The 19,054-nt window shown below is 38.7% G+C and overlaps 4 protein-coding genes across 7 annotated transcripts; all 4 read right to left on the reverse strand.

Annotated features, from left to right (window-relative positions):
- Positions 1–213: 213 nt before the first annotated feature.
- Positions 214–5,813, reverse strand: LOC113704023 (protein KINASE OF THE OUTER CHLOROPLAST MEMBRANE 1-like). Of its 3 annotated transcripts, none has more exons than XM_027225632.2 (6): positions 5,657–5,813; positions 5,242–5,361; positions 4,142–4,510; positions 3,971–4,062; positions 3,383–3,856; positions 214–1,345 (listed from the first exon to the last, which is right to left on the reverse strand). In XM_027225632.2, exons 3-6 carry the CDS (start codon positions 4,505–4,507, stop codon positions 382–384), a joined length of 1,896 nt encoding a protein of 631 aa, XP_027081433.1. In that variant the 5' UTR covers positions 4,508–4,510; positions 5,242–5,361; positions 5,657–5,813; the 3' UTR covers positions 214–381. The 3 variants fall into 3 exon arrangements, with proteins under 3 accessions (XP_027081433.1, XP_027081432.1, XP_071917469.1); XM_027225631.2 differs by lacking the exon at positions 5,657–5,813 and adding an exon at positions 5,482–5,650; XM_072061368.1 differs by lacking the exon at positions 5,242–5,361 and having other exon boundaries at positions 5,657–5,795.
- Positions 5,814–7,519: 1,706 nt separating this feature from the next.
- On the reverse strand, positions 7,520–12,453 carry LOC113703748 (disease resistance protein RPM1-like). Its single transcript, XM_072061312.1, has 2 exons — positions 8,493–12,453; positions 7,520–8,080 (listed from the first exon to the last, which is right to left on the reverse strand). The coding sequence occupies exon 1, from the start codon at positions 11,321–11,323 to the stop codon at positions 8,540–8,542; it is 2,784 nt and encodes a 927-aa protein (XP_071917413.1). The 5' UTR covers positions 11,324–12,453; the 3' UTR covers positions 7,520–8,080; positions 8,493–8,539.
- A 136-nt stretch (positions 12,454–12,589) lies between these two features.
- On the reverse strand, positions 12,590–13,747 carry LOC113703779 (ATP synthase subunit b', chloroplastic-like). The gene has a single exon (XM_027225256.2). It carries the CDS (start codon positions 13,399–13,401, stop codon positions 12,745–12,747), a length of 657 nt encoding a protein of 218 aa, XP_027081057.1. The 5' UTR covers positions 13,402–13,747; the 3' UTR covers positions 12,590–12,744.
- Positions 13,748–13,978: 231 nt separating this feature from the next.
- LOC113703778 (uncharacterized) lies at positions 13,979–18,594 on the reverse strand. Of its 2 annotated transcripts, XM_027225255.2 has the most exons (6): positions 17,975–18,594; positions 17,752–17,851; positions 16,901–17,000; positions 15,846–15,934; positions 15,207–15,295; positions 13,979–15,066 (listed from the first exon to the last, which is right to left on the reverse strand). In XM_027225255.2, exons 1-6 carry the CDS (start codon positions 18,162–18,164, stop codon positions 14,873–14,875), a joined length of 762 nt encoding a protein of 253 aa, XP_027081056.1. In that variant the 5' UTR covers positions 18,165–18,594; the 3' UTR covers positions 13,979–14,872. The 2 variants fall into 2 exon arrangements, with proteins under 2 accessions (XP_027081056.1, XP_027081055.1); XM_027225254.2 differs by lacking the exon at positions 15,207–15,295 and having other exon boundaries at positions 17,975–18,589.
- Positions 18,595–19,054: the final 460 nt, after the last annotated feature.

Raw genomic sequence — 19,054 nt, forward strand, 5'->3', positions numbered from 1 at the left:
GTTCTGTTCACTATGTTACGAGGTAGCAAAATTAACCGGGATTTCACAAGGAAAAGAGACTTGGGACGCTATAAAAGGAATAAAGGACCAAAAGCTGTGTATTACAAAGGAACCTCGGTGAATTTCTGCAGTTTCAAGCACAATGAAATACCATAAACAACCAGAAGGCGTTAGCTAATATGGACAAGAACTAACAAGAAAAAAAGGCAGCAATAGTTCCAACCACCAAACATATATTTACAACAATCATGTATACAGGATTTGTTTTTGCAAATATAAGCAAGGTTGTGCTTTGAATTCCCTAAGCAAAGGTTACAAATCTGTGGAGCCTTTTCTGGAAAGGGCAAGACTTGCTTGGGCAAGCTGACTAAAGCATGAGAACTACCAAGATGTAGGTGCACTGACACCTTCTCTGAAGATGATGTTTGCCACTTGGGGTGGAAGCCAGCCCGTGTTGCCAGCAGTGTGGCCTTCCAAAGATTGAGCTTCACCTGGTATGACATTAGTCCGTCCCTTCCTTATCTTTGACCTGCTAATCTTTTTGCCAACAAAAAGGCCCAGCTTCATAGCAGTAAATAGACCCAAAGCAATCAGAAGTGGCCGGACTGCCCAGTGAAAATCCTCAACGTGCTGATACTTTTTCACCACTCCAGGAGAAGTGCTAAAAGAAACACTTTGAACTTCAGCTGGATCAGCTAAAAAGCTGCTATTTTCTTCACCAAATGTCAACCTACCAGGAAACCTAACAACAAGGCACCCATTTGGTAAGACTTGACAAATTCTCCCAGTTGCCCACTCACCACCTCTTTTTCGGGGCCATTCAAATCGAGGATTAAATGTATCAGACTTCAGCCTAACAAATTGCCCAACACAGTAAGCTTCTGCCATCTGGAGCTCTGAATATCTTCCCTTCCAAAGTGTCTCCATTCCTATAAATCCAGCAGCTACACTCCCATCACGGTTGATTAGATGAAGGATACCTACTGGCGAATGTTTCTTTCCTTCAGCCTTCAATCGCACCCAATCTCCAGCAGCAAATCCATAACTTACACGTTCCAGTGTAGATCCATTAACCCTTAAGGGGTCATGAATGCCATGTACCCTAACTAAAACATATCCATTTTGGTCACTGTTGAGGTCCAAACCTACTACAGTACCCTCGGGCACCTCCATATTTTCAGGTTTGCATGAGTCTGGTGGTTTTCTTGATCGAACCATGTCACCCACTTGCAGGCAATCCTTCGAGAGAAACCACTCGCTGTAGCCAGTAGAACTTGATTTCTCTGTAATCTTTCTACCCCCAGGATCAATCCAATTTCCATCTTGGAAAACTGCATTCTGTGAGCTGTAAATGGGGAAGCAAAATTGAACAAGCAAATATAAGGACCATTTTCTTCTGAAGTACACCCAGAGGATATTTGTGGGAAACAGTCATAAGCACATAATCAACACAAGAAGTCATACTATTAAACAGTTATGATCTCCTATAACAAAGAGAAATTTTAATTAGCAAAAGGATGCATTTTTTAAGGCAAGTAATCAGCAGTCTAATACTTGATATTCAACCAGAATTAAAAGTGACGCTCACAGCAATAACATGCATGGCAAATAATAGTCTGAGAGCAATGTCAATCTGCCACAAAGTCCAGGAAAAGCATCTGATCTAGTCAATACAGACCTACTGATAGGAAATACTAAGACCTGAAAAGTTGTCCTGAAGACAATCGCACCTGCATTCAGAATGTCTCACTTTCAAGTCCAGAATGACTTCCAATACATCAATGAAAAGTTTACTCAAGTCCTCCATTGCCAGGAAAACTGATGACCAATATTAGGAATTTTAATAATTCTTTAATTCTCTGTATTCGGCTTCCAAAACTAGATTAATTTATACTATGGATCATATGCATGCCTTATAAAACATGAACCTCCAGGATTAAGCATTCATTTTGGTAGTTAAATCCCTTAGTTTAAGCATTTATTCCAAAGCCCAGGAGGTGAATGCTTGAGTTGTTTTTTTTTCCTGAAGTTCAGAAAGCATATTATGAGAAAAAGATTAGATGCACTTTTATTCACTGAACCTTGTATTCCTCTGTTTTAAGAAGAAGTTGAACACGACAAGACAAAAGTGGACCTAAATCATAATACAATTGAAAAAGTATAATATCCTCATAGACAGAGCCATTTGAGGGGTATTAGTACGTAATATAATATATTTTTAAGATTCTTGAAGGTACAAAAGTTTTAATTATAAAGATAATTTTGGGAAAACTAGGAGAAAACCTAATTTTCTAAAACTTGGGGTGGCAGTGGCCAGGTTTAGTCTATGGATATCGTAAACTCACATTCATTTATGATGCGTGAATCAGACTGGCAATTACTATAGAATTCTACTTTCTTCAATTAAATTTAGACATATGAACAAAAATGTAAAGATACAACAGAATAAGAAGAGACAATATACAAAGTCTGAAATCCAAGGCCTGCAATACGACAAAAGCCCTGAACTTTTCAATTTTCATATGACTCTTAACTGCATATAAGTACTTAGAGAATCTCCCGTCAAAGGGCATTTAAAGGAAAAAAAGGAAGAGAAAAAAAGTATCATTTTCAAATTAATGTATAAACTAAACCAGCTGTCCAGCCACAGAAGCCCTGCAAAAAGACATCCTTTGATCGACAAATCCATGTCATCCATGAAATTGCTCTTTTGCCCCAAATGCTTGTAGGGCTAATATAGTTCAGGGGATTAAGCAAGACTGGTTTAGAAATTGCTTCTTATCCTGTGTTTGGTGATAACCCTAGTATCTCAATTAAAGCTTCTATGCCACATATGTAGGATAAAACAATCCCCCAGGAAATAATTTTCACGGGAACATATGGAATCCAGTTTTTTGTTTCTAATTTTTCAATGAGACGAGACTGTAGGAGTGGCTTTATGTACCTTGTACCATTATGCTAAAATTTACTCAGAAAATGTTGCATCAGAAGAAGTTTGTTTGAGGTAAAACATTTGGTCAGATCCATCCGAAAGTTGGTTTGCAAGGACCAATATCTTTTGGTATTATCCTTTTTTTGTCTGAGATAGAACATAAGCAAGCCTTACCACCATGTATAAAAGTACAGATCAGGCCACCTAAGTTTCACACTTTCTCTGATAATATTACAGCTTTCAGATGATGTCTGCTCCTCATTTACATAGTTAATCAATTAAACATCACTCCCAATCTGCCTATATGTAGCCCATGCAATTTCTGCTGATCACTTGGTTTTGGCAGTCTTCAAATGCATTACAATTAAACATGCCTCGAGAAACAGATTCTTGTGCTACATTTTGAACACATGAGAGATTGCTTCCCATAAAAATAAATAGGAGAAATACCTTTTCAATGCATTCAGTATGTCTTCCATTAGAGGACGACTCCTCAAATCATACTCAAAACAACCACTAATGATATTCTGAACAGCAGGAGGAAGACCAGCAGGAATATGTGGTTTTTCTTGCCTTCTCACAACAGACCTGTAAATTTCATCAACTGATTTACCACTCCAAGGTTGCACACCAGTCAACATCTCCACGATGCTGCATGCAAATCCCCATGAGTCAGTCTCAAATGATATTGGACCTCTAACTTCTGGCTGCCACTGCTCAGGTGCCATGTAGTTTGGAGTACCAAGTCTTCGAGTCATCTCCAAACTCAGCAATGGAATTCCAAGCAGTACATAAGGAATTCCAACATCGCCTAGTATAGCATGGTTATTTTCGTTCAGTAGAAAATTGAAAGGTTTAAGGTTGAGAATTAGGATCTCTTTTGAATGCAGCTCCATTAATCCATGTGCCAGATCAGTTCCATACCTGTGCAATAACAACAAAAACACATGACAATTTCTATTTGACAGGTTATCAGTTATCAAAGGGAAAGAAGCCCATAACAGCTGACTTTTGCACATAATACCAAGTATATGTCACCTTAAAACATCATGCAGTGAGAGCTTTCCACCCTTACGGCGGGACATCTTATCACCAATCGAGCCTTCATAGAACTTCATAACAATGCATAACTGGAAGAACACGTGTAGATTATCAGTAAATTCAGAAAAACTTCTGGCCACTAACTCTAAACTGGAACATCAATATTACCTTTCCACTTATCATGGAGAGACCTTGCATCCTACAAACAGATTCTAATTCTTGACACTTGGAGAACAAATCATCCAACCTACGCAATACAACATTAATGGCATCTTCTTTTATAGGATGCAGCATCTTAACAGCAACCTCATGATACTCTTCATATTCTTCAGTTGCTTGATGTCGAGTTGCTAACCAAACGTCACCAAAGGGACCCCTTCCAATTCTATGTCGAAGCTTAATCTTTGAAGGATCAATCCATGGGCTAATCTGATTGGATGATGCAACGACAGTTGTGAGTTGATCAGAATCATCTCCAACAAGCTCAAAGTCAAAGGATGATGTCACTTGACTAGCAGCAATCTTTCCAGCCATCCCCTATAACCAACAAATATATATATATATATCTCTTTCAGCTGATATTGAACCCAAAATTCTGGTTCTTTTCCTCCTCATGTACAAAACAAAAGTAAGATCCATATGAGGTAAGAGAAACGAGTAAAAATGAGATAAAAGAAAAGCAAAAATATCCAAAAACTCCTTAACTGTATTCACTATTCAGACAGAGTGACAGACCCACTAACAGGGGTTTGTTTCATTCATTCTAAATGCAGGTAAGGCTTCATACCAGTTCATGACATGGGTACCGTCAAACTGACATTTTTACTAGTAAAAGTTAACAGATGCTGAAATTTCGATTGTTTTGATTTTCTTTAGCAGTGGGTAGCATAGCTCATCTATTGCAATGATTTGTTTCAGCTATCAAGCTCAAAGTTCTAAATCCAAGCCACAACTTGACTGCTAATGGAGGCAACAAATCACGATCACAAAATCCTCTTTGTTTACGCCTTTAAAAAAAATCAAACAGATGGTTCACACCTCATAATTTTAACCCTACAACGAAAATAAATATCAAGACTAAAAATATCAACTTCTCATCAAGTTAAAAACAAGAAGGAAAAAAACTCCCCAGAAACCATAACAAACTAACAACTTTATACTGTTTACCAAAAGCCTGTGATTAAAGTTCGTTCCTTTTCACAATCATCCTCAGCAACGTACATCAAGTCACAAATTAGCCAAAAAAAAAAAACACATACAAGGCTTACTTGTACAGTGAAGTAGTAGAATTTGCAACTGAAAATGAAGGGGCGAAAGGTGAAATTTCGACGAATTAAGTGAAGGGTTGAGAAAGCATCAGCCAAGAATGATCACAGCATCATCTGGGGCTGTGAAAAGAACAAAACCCAAAAAGAAAAAAAGGTCCCCAATGTTAATAAATATTCTACTAAAGAAAAAAAAAATTATTCTGACTAAAGAGAGAGAGGAGAAACGAGAAATAAAGAGACCTATTGTTTGAGTGCCCAAGTTAGAGAGTATAAATATCACCATCAGTATATTTTTAAAATGAGTAGAATTTGTTAAAGAAATTAGTTAAGTCCTCATTAGTAGGACTACAATTTAGAAGAAGAAGAGGAAGAAGAAGAAGAACAAGAAAAATTAGGAAACGTGTGAAGGCGTCACCTTTGGGAAGGGGAGTGTATTGGTGTCACCACCAGAGTTATGCTGTTTCGGACCGTATACGTCGTTTATACTCTTAGAACTACATTACTTTCTTGTATTTATACTTATGCTATTTTTCTTTTTCACTCCCAACAAATTTTCTTTGCAGAGAAAACATCCAACTAGATAGTTTATTGTCAAGAAAAATAAAAAACTAAGTAGTTTTCTTTGGTCCCCTTAACATTTGTCTCACATGCTAGGTCCTTGTCGAACTTGACAAATTTTGAGTATTCCTTCGAATATTCAAATCTTTTATATTTGTTCTGAATTCTTTGTATTTTAAGAAGCGAAGAAGTAAAAAGAAAATTTAAATTCAAAACCTCTAATTCTTTGAATTTCGAGATATTATAACTTAATATTGTACAAATTATACTGCATAAAAATTAAATAAACCAAAGTGAATTATTAGCTGCGAAGTGTGACAAAAAAAAAAAACAACGAGGTTAGCGATATTATTGATAAGATAAGCAAAGTAGTACCAAAAAAAAAAATGGTACTATATGTCTTTGACCTTGAAATAGTGAATGGTTGCAAATTGAATTGGGTATTTTGGCAATTCATATGATTTCCTTCTTTGTCGGTAAAAATAATTTGCCGTAACTGAATAATAATTAATTCCTTGACATATAACAAAAAAAAGGGCGTCTGAATTTTTTGTACGTGCATGCATAAATGGAACAACATAAATTGCATCAAAGTCTTAAACAAAAAATGTGACAAGAAAATATTAAGAGAGTGAGCTAAACTAGTGGTGAAGTTAAAGAAACATGATAAGATTTGAAGGGCGTAAAAGTAAATAGAAACTGAAAGTTCAGACCAACTGGCCCAGTTAGTTTTTACCGTTCTGCTGGCTAGATTTTGCCAATGAAATAAATTAAAAGCTGGCATTGGGTGGAGGACTGCACATAGAGCTCGAACCGAGTATCTGAGCTCTGTTCGTTAAGCGATTTGAACAACGTTCGTGTTCGTTTGTTAATTTTCGAACTCCAAACCTGTGTTTGTATTCGGAACATTAAGTAATGTTTATGTTCGAGATCGAGTTCGTGTTCGGTTCGTTTTATGTTAAACGAGCCGTTCACGAACATGTTTGAAATGTTCGAATCCAAATTATTTTAAGCCTTAAATATACTATACAAATCATTAATCATTCTAAAAAATAATTAAAACACTAAGTGACTAAATTCTATTATTCATTAACTATATAACTAATATTAACATAAAAATAACAAATTATACCCTCCAAATATAAAAGTCTAGCCATAAAATTAACCCTAAAATTTGTCAAATGATAATAATGCCCATGTTCGCGAACGTTCGATAAAACTCGCGAACATGCTCGTATTTGCTCGATTATTAATCGAACAAAAAAATTCGTTCGTACTCGATTCGTTTAAGGTTTCGAACGAGTCTTTTACGAACACGAACGTGTCAAAATGAACCGAGCTACCGAACAATTCGATTCGTTTAACAGCTCTAACTTCACAGTAAATTACATTGTGTTTCTTGCAATAGCTAATTCTTTCAATAAAAAAAAAAAAGCAAATTCTAGTCACCGATGCTATCCACATATTTATTTATTTTTTAAATAAATGTTTGTTTCTGCTTTTTTCCTAGTAGAGGAAGGATGAGATTTAAGAAACGAGGAGAAGAAATGATAATCTGAATTCAGGAGCTGGGGTCTCGACCATAACTAATAAATTTAGGCCTTCTCAGCCACTGATCTTCAATACCTAAACGAATAAACCAGTTTTGCTTCTACGTAGAGGGGAACAGAGCAAACATGCATTTCAGAGTACACACTACTAAGTCACTAATGGACAAAAGTAGATAATGGTATTGATTTGCATTAAGTGGTGACAAAATCTAGACAGCTGAATCAAGAAATTCATGTTGTTCATGATGATTCAGATCAATCGCACGCCAAGTTAAACTAAATGCAGAAAGCTAATGAAGCTGAAGAAATGGGACAGCATTAATAATATGATATGCAGGCAGGAAACTGGAAGAGAGCCACCAGAACAAATGCTGAAGAAGTGTGTATTATCCCCAGGAGACACCAAAATTCATAAAGTTGAAAGTCCATCCATTCATAAGCAATCAATGAAAAGGGAGGAATTGTGGACAATCTCATCACTGAGAGAACCAGTCTGAGAATCAAGAGCCTTGACAATGGTGTCTACCTTCTGCTCTTGAAAAATTAGCCAAGGCCTTCTTCAACTCTTAGTTTAGTTTTACTTTCTTCTACCTCAGCCAGCTTTTGCTATACTCGCAGCTGAATCTCTTCCTTGCTGAGGCCTTAAATCTGATTTTCTCGACAGCTGATTGACAATTGGATCCTCTTCATTGTTCAAAACAATCCCACAAGATCAGACGAAAAGCACAAAGCTACAAGATAAGGAGGAAAAAAAGTTAATTGACGATTTCTGGGCTTTTAGATTTTTCCTAGGTAATAGTACAAAGTGCTTCTTGTAAATTTTGCAGTATTAACTGGTATTTTCAGTTAGTAGCTTCATTAGAGTTAAAGACCAATATGGTAACTCAGGGAAAACTTGATCATCCTGTTAAGTGGTTTGAATTGAATATACAAGCTGAGAGTTCGAACTAACAAACATAATAATAGCTACCCAAATAACATCACTAGGAAACTAGGACGCAGATAACTGAACAATTTCTTGTACACCATTGAGTGTTGGATAAATGACATTGTAACTGGACCTGCACTAGATGGACAATAGTAGTTTCTAGTTTATTATAATTGCAGTATAAGATCATACAACTTGACTTGAGGATTACTTACAGAGACAGTAAGTGGAGGACGCAAGCTGTGGCTGATACAGCTGCATGCTACTGCCTGAACTGGGGGTGTCGACACCATCCATCCTCATCATCCCAAATGAATATCTCAGGGATGTGAGTTATCCTTTGGTAATCTTCAAATGGATTCTTCAGAAATGCATCCAATCTTTCATTGGGATGACACAGATATAGAGATTGGAGATTGGTCAAGTGCTGGATCCCCCGAGGGAACTCCTCCAGGAATTTAAGGTTCGCCATTCCTAGTTCTAGGAGATTAGGCATGGCACCTGCCTCCACACTCAACCATCTCAAACCGCTTAAAGCAAGAATGTTTAACTGCTCAAGCTTCGGAAAGCTTCCAGCCTTGAAACACAAAACCTCTCCTTGGTATGCCTGATTCAGATCCATTGTTTGCAAATTTGGCAAATGCTGAAGGGATTCAAGTGGATCATCAATTAACTCGCTCCAGAGCAACTCTATTGAGGTCAAGCCTTGTAAAGAACATATAAATTTGGGTACCTTTTCTAAACGGCCCCTCAAGCATAACATTTGAAGATTTTCAAGACTTGAACTCAAGGAGCTTTTCATGTAATTTAGATCAATTACCTCATCCTTATGTGATACTTGAACATATAATTGCTCAAGATTGGAGAGCCTCCCAAGAGAGGAGCAGAGCTCCTTTCCATTTTCTCTTCTTAGACTTGTAATGCCCAGCCTCTTCAATTGCTTAAGCTCTCCTATCTCTCTCATCATTGATGCATCATTCGCTTCTATGTAAAATAACCACTCCAGAGAAAGAAGCCTCCCAATGTTGTTTGGAGCTTTAAATCCGTTAAAGCCGTTGATGTCGTATTCATACGTAACATGTTGAAATGCATATGCCACGAGATGGAGGAGTCCTCTTATATGTAGGATCTCCTCAGGTAACTCACTTACAGCAGTGAAAGATAGATCCAGATACTCCAGATTCCGGAGACGTCCAATGGACTTTGGAATGATTTTAACTCTTGTGTGTTTTAAGCTCAAAAACTTGAGATGATACAGCTTGAAGATTTCATCTGGCATTTCCTCCAATTCTGCACCTTCCAAATCTAATACCTTCAGTAGCCTACAACCACCACGTAAGAGATTGGACAGCAAGGATTTGGACGAAGGTTCCGATGATTTGAAGGTTACCAAAGAGCGCAGATACTTTAAACAAATGCTTCGATGTGTGTGGCCAGTGAAATCATGAATCACTAGGCGTCGAACCTTCTTAGGCCAACTTGTCAGTTCTCCCGTGGCTGTGGTTGCAAAATGTTGTTTGCTTGACTTGGAGACAATAATTTCTCGGAAAAGGTCATGGATATGATAGGCCCTGGTGCTGCTATCATAAGAATCATCTCTCAGTTGGATTAAGCTTCTATTGGTAAGCTCACTAAGGCAGGCTCGAGCCACTTCATATTGACTCATCCTCGTCCTCCCTTGTATGAATCCTTCTGCAATCCATAATCGAATTAATCGCGCCTCTTCTATTTGATAATCCTCAGGGAAAATACTTGCATACAAAAAACAGGTCCTGAGATGGTGTGGCAGATCATGATAACTAAGAGAGAGTATTTTTCCAACTCTATCCAGCTTATCACTACAATCCAGTAGGCTACGTTCAACTATCTTCCATTCATCTACTTTGCTTTTGTCCTTCAAAGCCAAAACTCCGCCAATTGCAACAATGGCAAGTGGTAATCCCTCACATTTTCTCAATATGCGTTGTGCAACATCTTTTAGATAGTCAGGGCAGCTACTGTTCTTGAATGTCTTCTTACAGAACAGATTCCAAGACGCTTCAGATGACAAGGGCTGCATTCTGTGGACATAGCTATGAAATTCTACATCAGAGGCATAAGCTACATCAGCTATTCGTGTAGTGAGCATTACGCGACTACCACAACAACCTTCAGGTAATGCAAATTTGATGACATCCCAGAATCTCACATCCCAGACATCATCAAACACTATTAGATACCTCTTTACTCTGAGGAAATCTTTGACAATTGCTTTCAGCCTATCCGTATTATTCATGGAGGCAGCTTCTTGAGGAACAGGTTTCCCTGTTCCTTGGTATAATTGTTGAATCAAGTCTTTGAGAAACTCCTCCATATAACAGGTTTGTGAGACAGTTGCCCAGGCAAGGATCTCGAACTGTCTTTTGACATTTGCATCTTCTTGGACCTTTTTCACCAGTGTAGTTTTTCCAATCCCTCCCATGCCTAAAACTGAAACAACTTTGAGCTGAGAACAGCCGTCAAGGAGTTGACAAATGAGTTGCTGCTTGGGGGAGTCAATGCCCACCAACTTAGCTTCTTCCACAAGAAGGGCCTCATCTCTATTACATTGCCACGAATTGTTCCCAGGATCAGAAGCTGAGACGTTGCCATAGGTACCATATTCAGATTGGTATCTCTTGTGACCTTCAGAAATACCCGTGATTCGGGACTTCATGCTTTGTACCTCCAAAGCAATCCTATGGCGAGCTTGCAAGTTCCCTACTGAGGTGATTATCTTTCGAGCATGACCACGAAACCCATGTCCGTGATTGCAACCAAACCGGAGCATAAATTCTTCAACAATGTCCTGAACATCGTAAGCAACGTCCTGCACTTGCATAACCCACTCTTCAAGTCTTGGATCATCTTGTTCTTTAGCTTCTGCAAATTTTAAGAAAGCTTTCATATGCCCCAGTTCATCCATGATGAGCTGGATCTCTTGTGCAAGCCCGCCCAATAATTTTGCCTCGTCTCGGAGCAAAACTGAGAGCTGATTTAACACCAAGGACACAATGTGCACTGTCATTCTCGATCCCCTCTTCCCTTGTTGCCGCACAGAATGCTTAGAGGCAGTTTCTAGTTCGTTGACCAGAATGCTAATTGATGAAGGAAGTTGATGATGCAGATGAAACCGAAATATGATAAGAAAGGAAAAAAAAAATGTAGAAGAAGTAAGAGGCCAAGTTGGTTGTCCATTATCGAGGCTGGCAAACCATTTGACTTTGTAACTAAGCACAACTATACATATTTAATGTGGGAGATTTCCTTTTACATTACCACTCGGCTGCTTGACCCAATCATCCGGGTAATATAATAAGCAGCGCCCCTCAATTTCCAGCTAGTACTTCCACAAGGTCCAGAACTCTCACACGCACAGCAGCAAAAACCAGCCTCTAGTCCATGGAAGCAACTGTTTCTTCTGCCATAGTTTCTCATATTTTTCAGAAAGCATACGGCAGTATATAATTCCACAGAGGCTCATCCAAACTTATAGAGGAACTCGACGGCACAGCAAGAGTTTTTTAATGTAAAATTCTCAAAACTCTTGATAATCAGAACTGGTTCTACTAGGACCTGCTTTGAGCCATTATATTGTTAGTAAATGGAACCTTGCCCATTTACATTGAAAAGAAATGAGATTGATTCCGCTATTTAGGAAATTCAAGGAAGAATGCGCATTAGTTGAATCAACAATTAAAGGTCATCCACAATTCAGATGATTCCCAGAAAAGTTGAACACCAAAAAGCACAAAGCATAAATTGAGAATGATCATCCGGAGTTCGAATGATACGCAAGCAGAAGTGGTGGAAGCTTAACGATACGCTGCGAAAATGTAGTGGAAAGTTTCATTCAGTTTTTCTAAGTTCCAAAGTTTTATTTCAAGGATGTAGAGAGGGATGATGGGTAAAAAGAAAAGGAAAAGAGAGGATACTATTTCGAAAAAAAAAAAGGGTTATTCCAACAAGGTCCGAGAACTTTACACTATTTCCACCATTGCAGCGACCATTTTGTCCATTGTTTCTGAAATTTCCAGCATACAGTACATGGGCTCATGCAGCACCAACATAAAACTGATAGCAGAGCTTTTTACTGGTCTTGTATTGCTACTTTCTATTAGCCATTGCCATAGGTGGCAAACGTATCAAAGCTTATTCATCACTGAGCGTACAGCATGGGAATATGGGATGATTGAAATAGGAGGGAAAGGAAGAGAGGGTTCATGATTCACCGTTAGCTTAAAAATCTTCAAAATAAAAGCAGAAAAGTAAGCAGAAGTGTGCGAGTTAAAACTGCTAAAAGGCCAAAAACTCGAAAGTACGAAAGGCCATTGTATCGAAATCAAGAAGTATGAATTTTCACACTAGAATCCATGTTAACCTCATCATCGTGGATTATAAGTACAGATTATAAGATCAAATCAAAACCCAGTGAGCCTAAAATCCATCTCAACGTGCAGGGAGGACCTTCTTGACAATCTCATCACTAAGAGCAGCAATCTGAGAATCAAGAGCCTTAATGGTGTCTTCTTTTTGCTTTTCCAAACTAGCCAAGGCTTCTTGCAACTCAGCTTCCACTTTCTTTCTCCCCTCAGCCAACTTCTGCTCCACTTCCAGCTGAGTCTCCTTCTTCATCTTGTTCAGGGTAGCCGATATCTCAGCCCTGGCAGCTCGCATGATGGCGGCGGCTTGGGCTTCAAGCTGTTTCACCTCCTCAGAAGTGTCCTTGACACTGCTCAGCTTCTCCCTGATGGCTGCATCCCTTTCGTCCATGAATTTGCCTAATGGGGTGAAGTAAATCTTGTCAAGGGCGACCATGAGGAGCAAGAACTCCGCTGCTATGATGGGGAGCGTTAAGTTGAAGTCGAAAAGCGCGGCCTTTTCGATTTCCGCAGCTAGGGAAGGGGGTGCCACGGCCAGGGAGGCTGCAAGAATTACAGAAATGGAGTTCGGAAGGGACAGGAGTTGGTGAGGCTTGGGGACATTGGAGAGGGGTAGTTTAGGGAAAGATAGTTGAACTGGGGAGAGCTTGAGTTTAGGGGTGGGGGGAATGGTTGAAGAGCAAGTGATTAGGGCTTTGGAGGAGGCCATGAGCATGTTGGCCATGGCAGCTCTGCTTCGCCTTCTTCCTCTTCTGTTAGTTGCAGTATTTTGTGTTGCGTGCTGGTTCTCGGTCTCTGCTATGGTGGTGGGTTGGGCTATTTGGATTTTTTTTTTTCCCCTTATTTTTCAGTAATTTTTCTTGGTGGGCATTGAGAAGGGGAAGAGGGAGATCTCAAAAAGGCTATCTCATTCTATGCCACACAATTTGATGAGACTCTCATGGAAAATCAAAAGGAGACGTGCTCTCACGCGCTCTCCCCTGTTAAGGCAAATTGGTTGGCATCCTCATTACTGTTCTAGCCAGAAAGAACAAGCTCAAAAAAAAAAGAGTAGGAAATGGTCTTCACATTCTCCACCCCTCAATTCAACTCAAGAACGGTTTTAGGGATCAATTGCAAAATGCAGCGCACTCTCTCTCGGCTTCTTGCCTGTTTTCCAGCAGGTGCTTCGAACAGATGGATGGAACAAAATAGCACTCTCTCTCGGCTTCTTGCCTGTTTTCCAGCAGGTGCTTCGAACAGATGGATGGAACAAAATATGTACAAGCAGGCAAATCAAATTAAGGTCGACTTAAAAAGCATTTTCAGTTCTAATATCTGCAACCATTTCCATTTCTCCAATTTAGAGCAGCCAGAAAGTCTCCTGAAATGGTGTAATAAAATCAAAAGCAGAACCAAATGTCTACAATATGATTGTGAAGTGAAAACAAAGATTACTGGAAACCAAGTCAGGTTAATCCTTGGTGCTTCTGCACTTCCCCCAACACTTGATTGCATGACTCGGCTTACTTGCCAGAGAGTACGTTGGACTATTCCTAATTTAGTCCACGCCCCTTGAGGTAGCCGATCAAATTATAGTCGTGCAGCTCTGTTGCGCAAAAAACAAAGAAAAAAGAAAGAAAAGGATTGCTTCAGTTGCACTACAACAACATGGCCAAAATGCAATTCCTAATTCATTGCTCTGTGTCCTAACTCAGATTAGCTTCTTCGACTTGCCGCAGGCTGAGAGAAAATGGACCATCAACAGAAGAACGGCACCGGAATGAAGAGAACCCTACAGTTATCAAGCCCAATATTCAATTCAGCAATCACTTCAGAGGAAGAAGCTGTGATACAAAGAGATGCCAAACTTGAATCATGATATTCGCTTTGCGTCGTTGACATCACTTATAACATCTTGGACGATGTTGACCCAGCCTCCATGATAATTAAATTCTATCACCTTCTCAGACATGTGAGTCAAGACATGTTCTTTATAAGGTGAGATGATAGGACTTTTATTTACTGGAGCTCCACCAGTTTGATATGAATGTGTTGCTCCTGATGTTGAAGATTCCAGAGACACATAGACATCTGTTACTGTGCCTTCTGAGTCTCATGTTCAGAATCATACTCATCAATGTAAGCCCCTGAATCTCCCAAACTTCCTAAAGAACTGAACGACAATCTTGATACAACACTGTTCTCTTCCACTCTCACATATGAACTTGGAAGCTTACGGTATGAGAACCACCCTTTAAACAAATGGAGCAACTTGTATCGGCAATTCGTGAAAAGTCCACTATCCTTGTCATCATCACCATAAACACCTTCTTGGTCCTCGAGATCCCTTTCATTACAACTGATGTCCTGTTCACTATACAATTGTCTGTCTTTGAAGTCTTCTGATCTGCATGACGCACGTTGCACCAGAAAAATCAATCCAGCTTGTAACCATAATGGTTTAAATAGAAAATTTATCAAATGCTGGAATACTTTAAAAAAACACACACACACCACACTCAAAATCATAATAAGAAACTAGTGTACCATTTGCTCTGGATGCTCCCAACCTGATGATGGGAAAAAGGAAAAAAGAACAAAAGGTTCCTCTGAGGTCGGTTTGATATGAACGTTTTCTGTCATTTCAAAGGTGAAGATTTAATTGAATTCCACAATTACATGGATCTGGAAGGGTAAACAACAATGATGTTGTATACACACTAGAGGCTAAACACATCATCTAGAAAAGGTTTAGGTTGTCCCAATGACAGTATCCAGATATGAACAGTTTACACTGCTGGTCAGCAGGCTGAAAATTGCACCTGAGATTCACTCCAGAATTTCACAAAGTACAATTGAACAAAGGAAGCATCAAGATTTCCTCTCCTATGAATTACTACAAGTTTACTACCAATAATCACTGCCAGGTTGTAAATTTTATTTTTACAAGAAAATAGACTAATTTGAGTTAAACAACATTTTCAAGGATGAGAACGGATGCTCTCATGTATGAATGCTTATAGACAAAAACATGAAATTGAAAAATGGATCAGCGCCTAGATGTACTTGTAGGCACCCCCAATTGGGAAAGAAGGTAATATATATATATATATATATATATATATATATATATGCTCAACTGCATCCATGCTGTTGAAAAAAATAGAAGCCCATATAAATACTTACACACTGGGTTCATCCAAATCAGGATCCTCCTTTTTTGATCTTTCCTTCACCATATTGTAGCTAATTGAGAGATGCCGGACAAACTGAAGCTGCAGTTACAAATTGTGCATTTAATTCATCATAAGATATGTGTAAACTAGTCATTAACTAAAGCATCTTTCCAGTCAAAACAGAAATACAGCATATGCCTAAAGTCAGGAGAAGATATAAATACACTTTGGAGTAGACAAAACAAAGGTGAACACTCTGCACAAATTGCTGTGTTTAGGTCCAAACAAACCACTAGAAGGTAATAGTTTTTTCACAAAAAGTTGTTGCTCGAAAATTAAATTTCTCACTTCATGCAGAAAAAAAAGAAAATTTTCATTTTATTTCATAGTCATAAGGAGTATGCTCTGATTTGTCTCTATGGTGCAGCAGATAAAATTCATCCAATGGTTAAATGCCAAAAAGGATTCTATACATTTGTCAACATATTGAGAGCATTTTGTTTTAGATACAAAAGGCAACATTCGATGGGTTGAAAAACTTCTAGGCACTTGCATGAACCCTTTGATAAAAAGTATGAGCAGGCTTTACAAATAAATATATTAGGTTAAAGTCTTGCTTTACTTAAACCAATTAAATATATTAGGCTGAGATCTCAGGTTTGAAGCCTTTGTTATCATTCCCCACTGTCAAAAACTTTTCCAGCATATCCTGCCAGATATGATCTCCTTCCAAGCCTCTAATATCCACTTAAGGTTCCAAATGAAAAGAAAAAGAGCATGCGACAGAGACTGAAATGGGGCTGGAAGCTTTCAATGCTTCTTGACTTTCAGTGTCCCTTATTATAGGCATATTAGATCAACCTTTCACCTGTGATCCTCCCTAAAGCACTACACTCAAACGGACAAACATGCACACTAATTCCATAATCTGGCTACAGTCTATCTTGGAATACATATATGCATCCCTGTCAAAACTCAAAATACATCTTCAGAAGCGAGGGGGGATTGATCAATTTCCGTGCGAGAGAGAGGGACAGAGAGTGAGAGAGAGAGAGAGAGGAAAACCTTGTCACCATCCTTGATTCCGTAAATCCCAATATCATCAGTATCAGTAAGTAGTTTCTGGCCATCATAGGTCAAGCAAAAATGTCCCCATACAAAAGGCCTGAAAATCATATTAGAACAGTACAGTTAGCCACAAGAATTTATTGGACAAGTCAATTAACTACCCCACGAAAAAATAGAACTGCAAACTAAGCTCCAAGAAACACAAGTCAAAAGCATCAGAAAGCTCAACACAGGCAAGCTCCAACCAAGTTATTTGACATTAATCAACAAAACAAGCACTCCAAAGTTGATTGAGATTAAAAAAAAAAATCACAGAATGAATCAGGAAACGCATGTTAATGGAGATGGAACTTCTCCTGAAGATAGAATTTTCCCTCTACAGTTCATATAACAAGAAGGAATTCCAGGGGACTACCAAATAGGAGCCAGATCATAAAAAATTCCAATGGCTAACAATTCCAAAAATTAGCTGGTGCCTGTGGCATTGCAGCAAAACATGTACTACTAACTAGCTAGATATGCCAAAGTTTTCAACGAAATTGCCACTTTAGCATCCCCACCAACCAAAAAAAAAAAGGAATCAGTTTTAGAATCTCATTAACTGCAAAGCATTCAACAGCCCAGATCTTCATAATGGTGTATCTACATCAACTACACCCCTACAGAAGGTGCAGCAGAGGAAGATTAATTCCCATTTCCCATGACGAACAGCAAGTGTTTTAGAGATATTCGTCCTAGTTATATATATTGTACAACTAAATAGTTTCAAAAAGCTAGAAATGCAGAATACCAAAAGGCGTCCTGAAACCAAACCATCAAAAACACTAGAAATAGAATGTGCATAGTACCATGAGATCTTCTTTGGCCCCCTATTCGGCAAATGACTAAATACCGACTCCACCGCCTGTTTAAGCTGCGCCACTGTCGCCGTTTTCGCCACTTCAATATCTACACAATCCAAACCCAAATTTAACCAAAAACCCACGAAAATTGCAAAATGAAAAACACAGAGAAACACGCACAACACCTACAGATTATGAGAGGAGCAAAAAGGGTAAACGGAAATCGTACCAAATGAGGAGCCATCCAATTTGATGACAGTTAGTTTGAGGGGCTTCTGGGGAATCTTACTGTAAGAAAAGCTTTTGCGAGAACGGGAATCAGTGATCAAGTAGGGAATCGGGCATGATAACGACCCACTCCTCTGGAATGAAATTATAGGGCTATAATTTCCCTCCTCCGGCTGCTCAAACATCGGCATATGCTCCAACAGAAAATGGAAAGCAACAATGGTTTGCGATCACCCTATTTCCTTCGACGTCCTGATAAGAAATGCAAAAGGAAAATGGGTTTCGGATCGCCACCACCGTTCATTTCATTTTATACCATAAAAATGCCTTCCAAAGATTTGCATCCCTTTTTCTTTTCCGTTTGAGATTCTTTGATGAAAATTTAGGTTTAGGATATGAATGGCTTTGGATGGGGGATTTAGCATCTCAGCAAGAGAGAGAGAAAAGGAACCCAAATTTTGCTTTGTTCTCTCCCTTTCTCGCCTTTTTCTGGCGTGGGTTTGCGGGGTTTTGGATGGAGAGGGACGGAGGCTGAGAGAGGGAGGGAGACTTTGGCGGTTATTTTGGTTGGGGAATGGGGAGGGCATTTCACTGTATCCACCACGCGCCCACTCACGGCGCGTTTCACCAGTTTGTCTAGACTTTTGGCCTTTGACCAATACATTCCTTTTTTTTTTTGGGCCATTTTCGTGGTGATGAGAAAATCGGATTGTCAAATTTATTTCAAGAAAATTTTCAGCCGAGGGAGGCATTGGTTTTGCTTTTATTAATTCAAATGGAGTTCAATAAGTTTCTCTAATTTGAAATTCATTTTCAAATCAAACACAAAATCTGAAAAGAATGAAATTTTAAGAATCACAAATTGAAATTATAACATACAAATCACAATCGAAGAGGCGAAATGATACATTATGGAACAAATTATGAATTATTGTTATACGAAATGATTTCCCCAATGAATTCATTAAACCAATTTGTGGAAGAAAAAATGGCCTAATTTATTGTTTCCTCCCCTATCACCGAAATATTAATCTTTGTTTGGACTATATTTTTTTGAATTTTTTATTAAAAAAAATTACTA

Source organism: Coffea arabica, chromosome 8e, assembly GCF_036785885.1.
Source record: "Coffea arabica cultivar ET-39 chromosome 8e, Coffea Arabica ET-39 HiFi, whole genome shotgun sequence".
In the NCBI taxonomy this organism is placed as follows: Eukaryota; Viridiplantae; Streptophyta; class Magnoliopsida; order Gentianales; family Rubiaceae; genus Coffea; species Coffea arabica.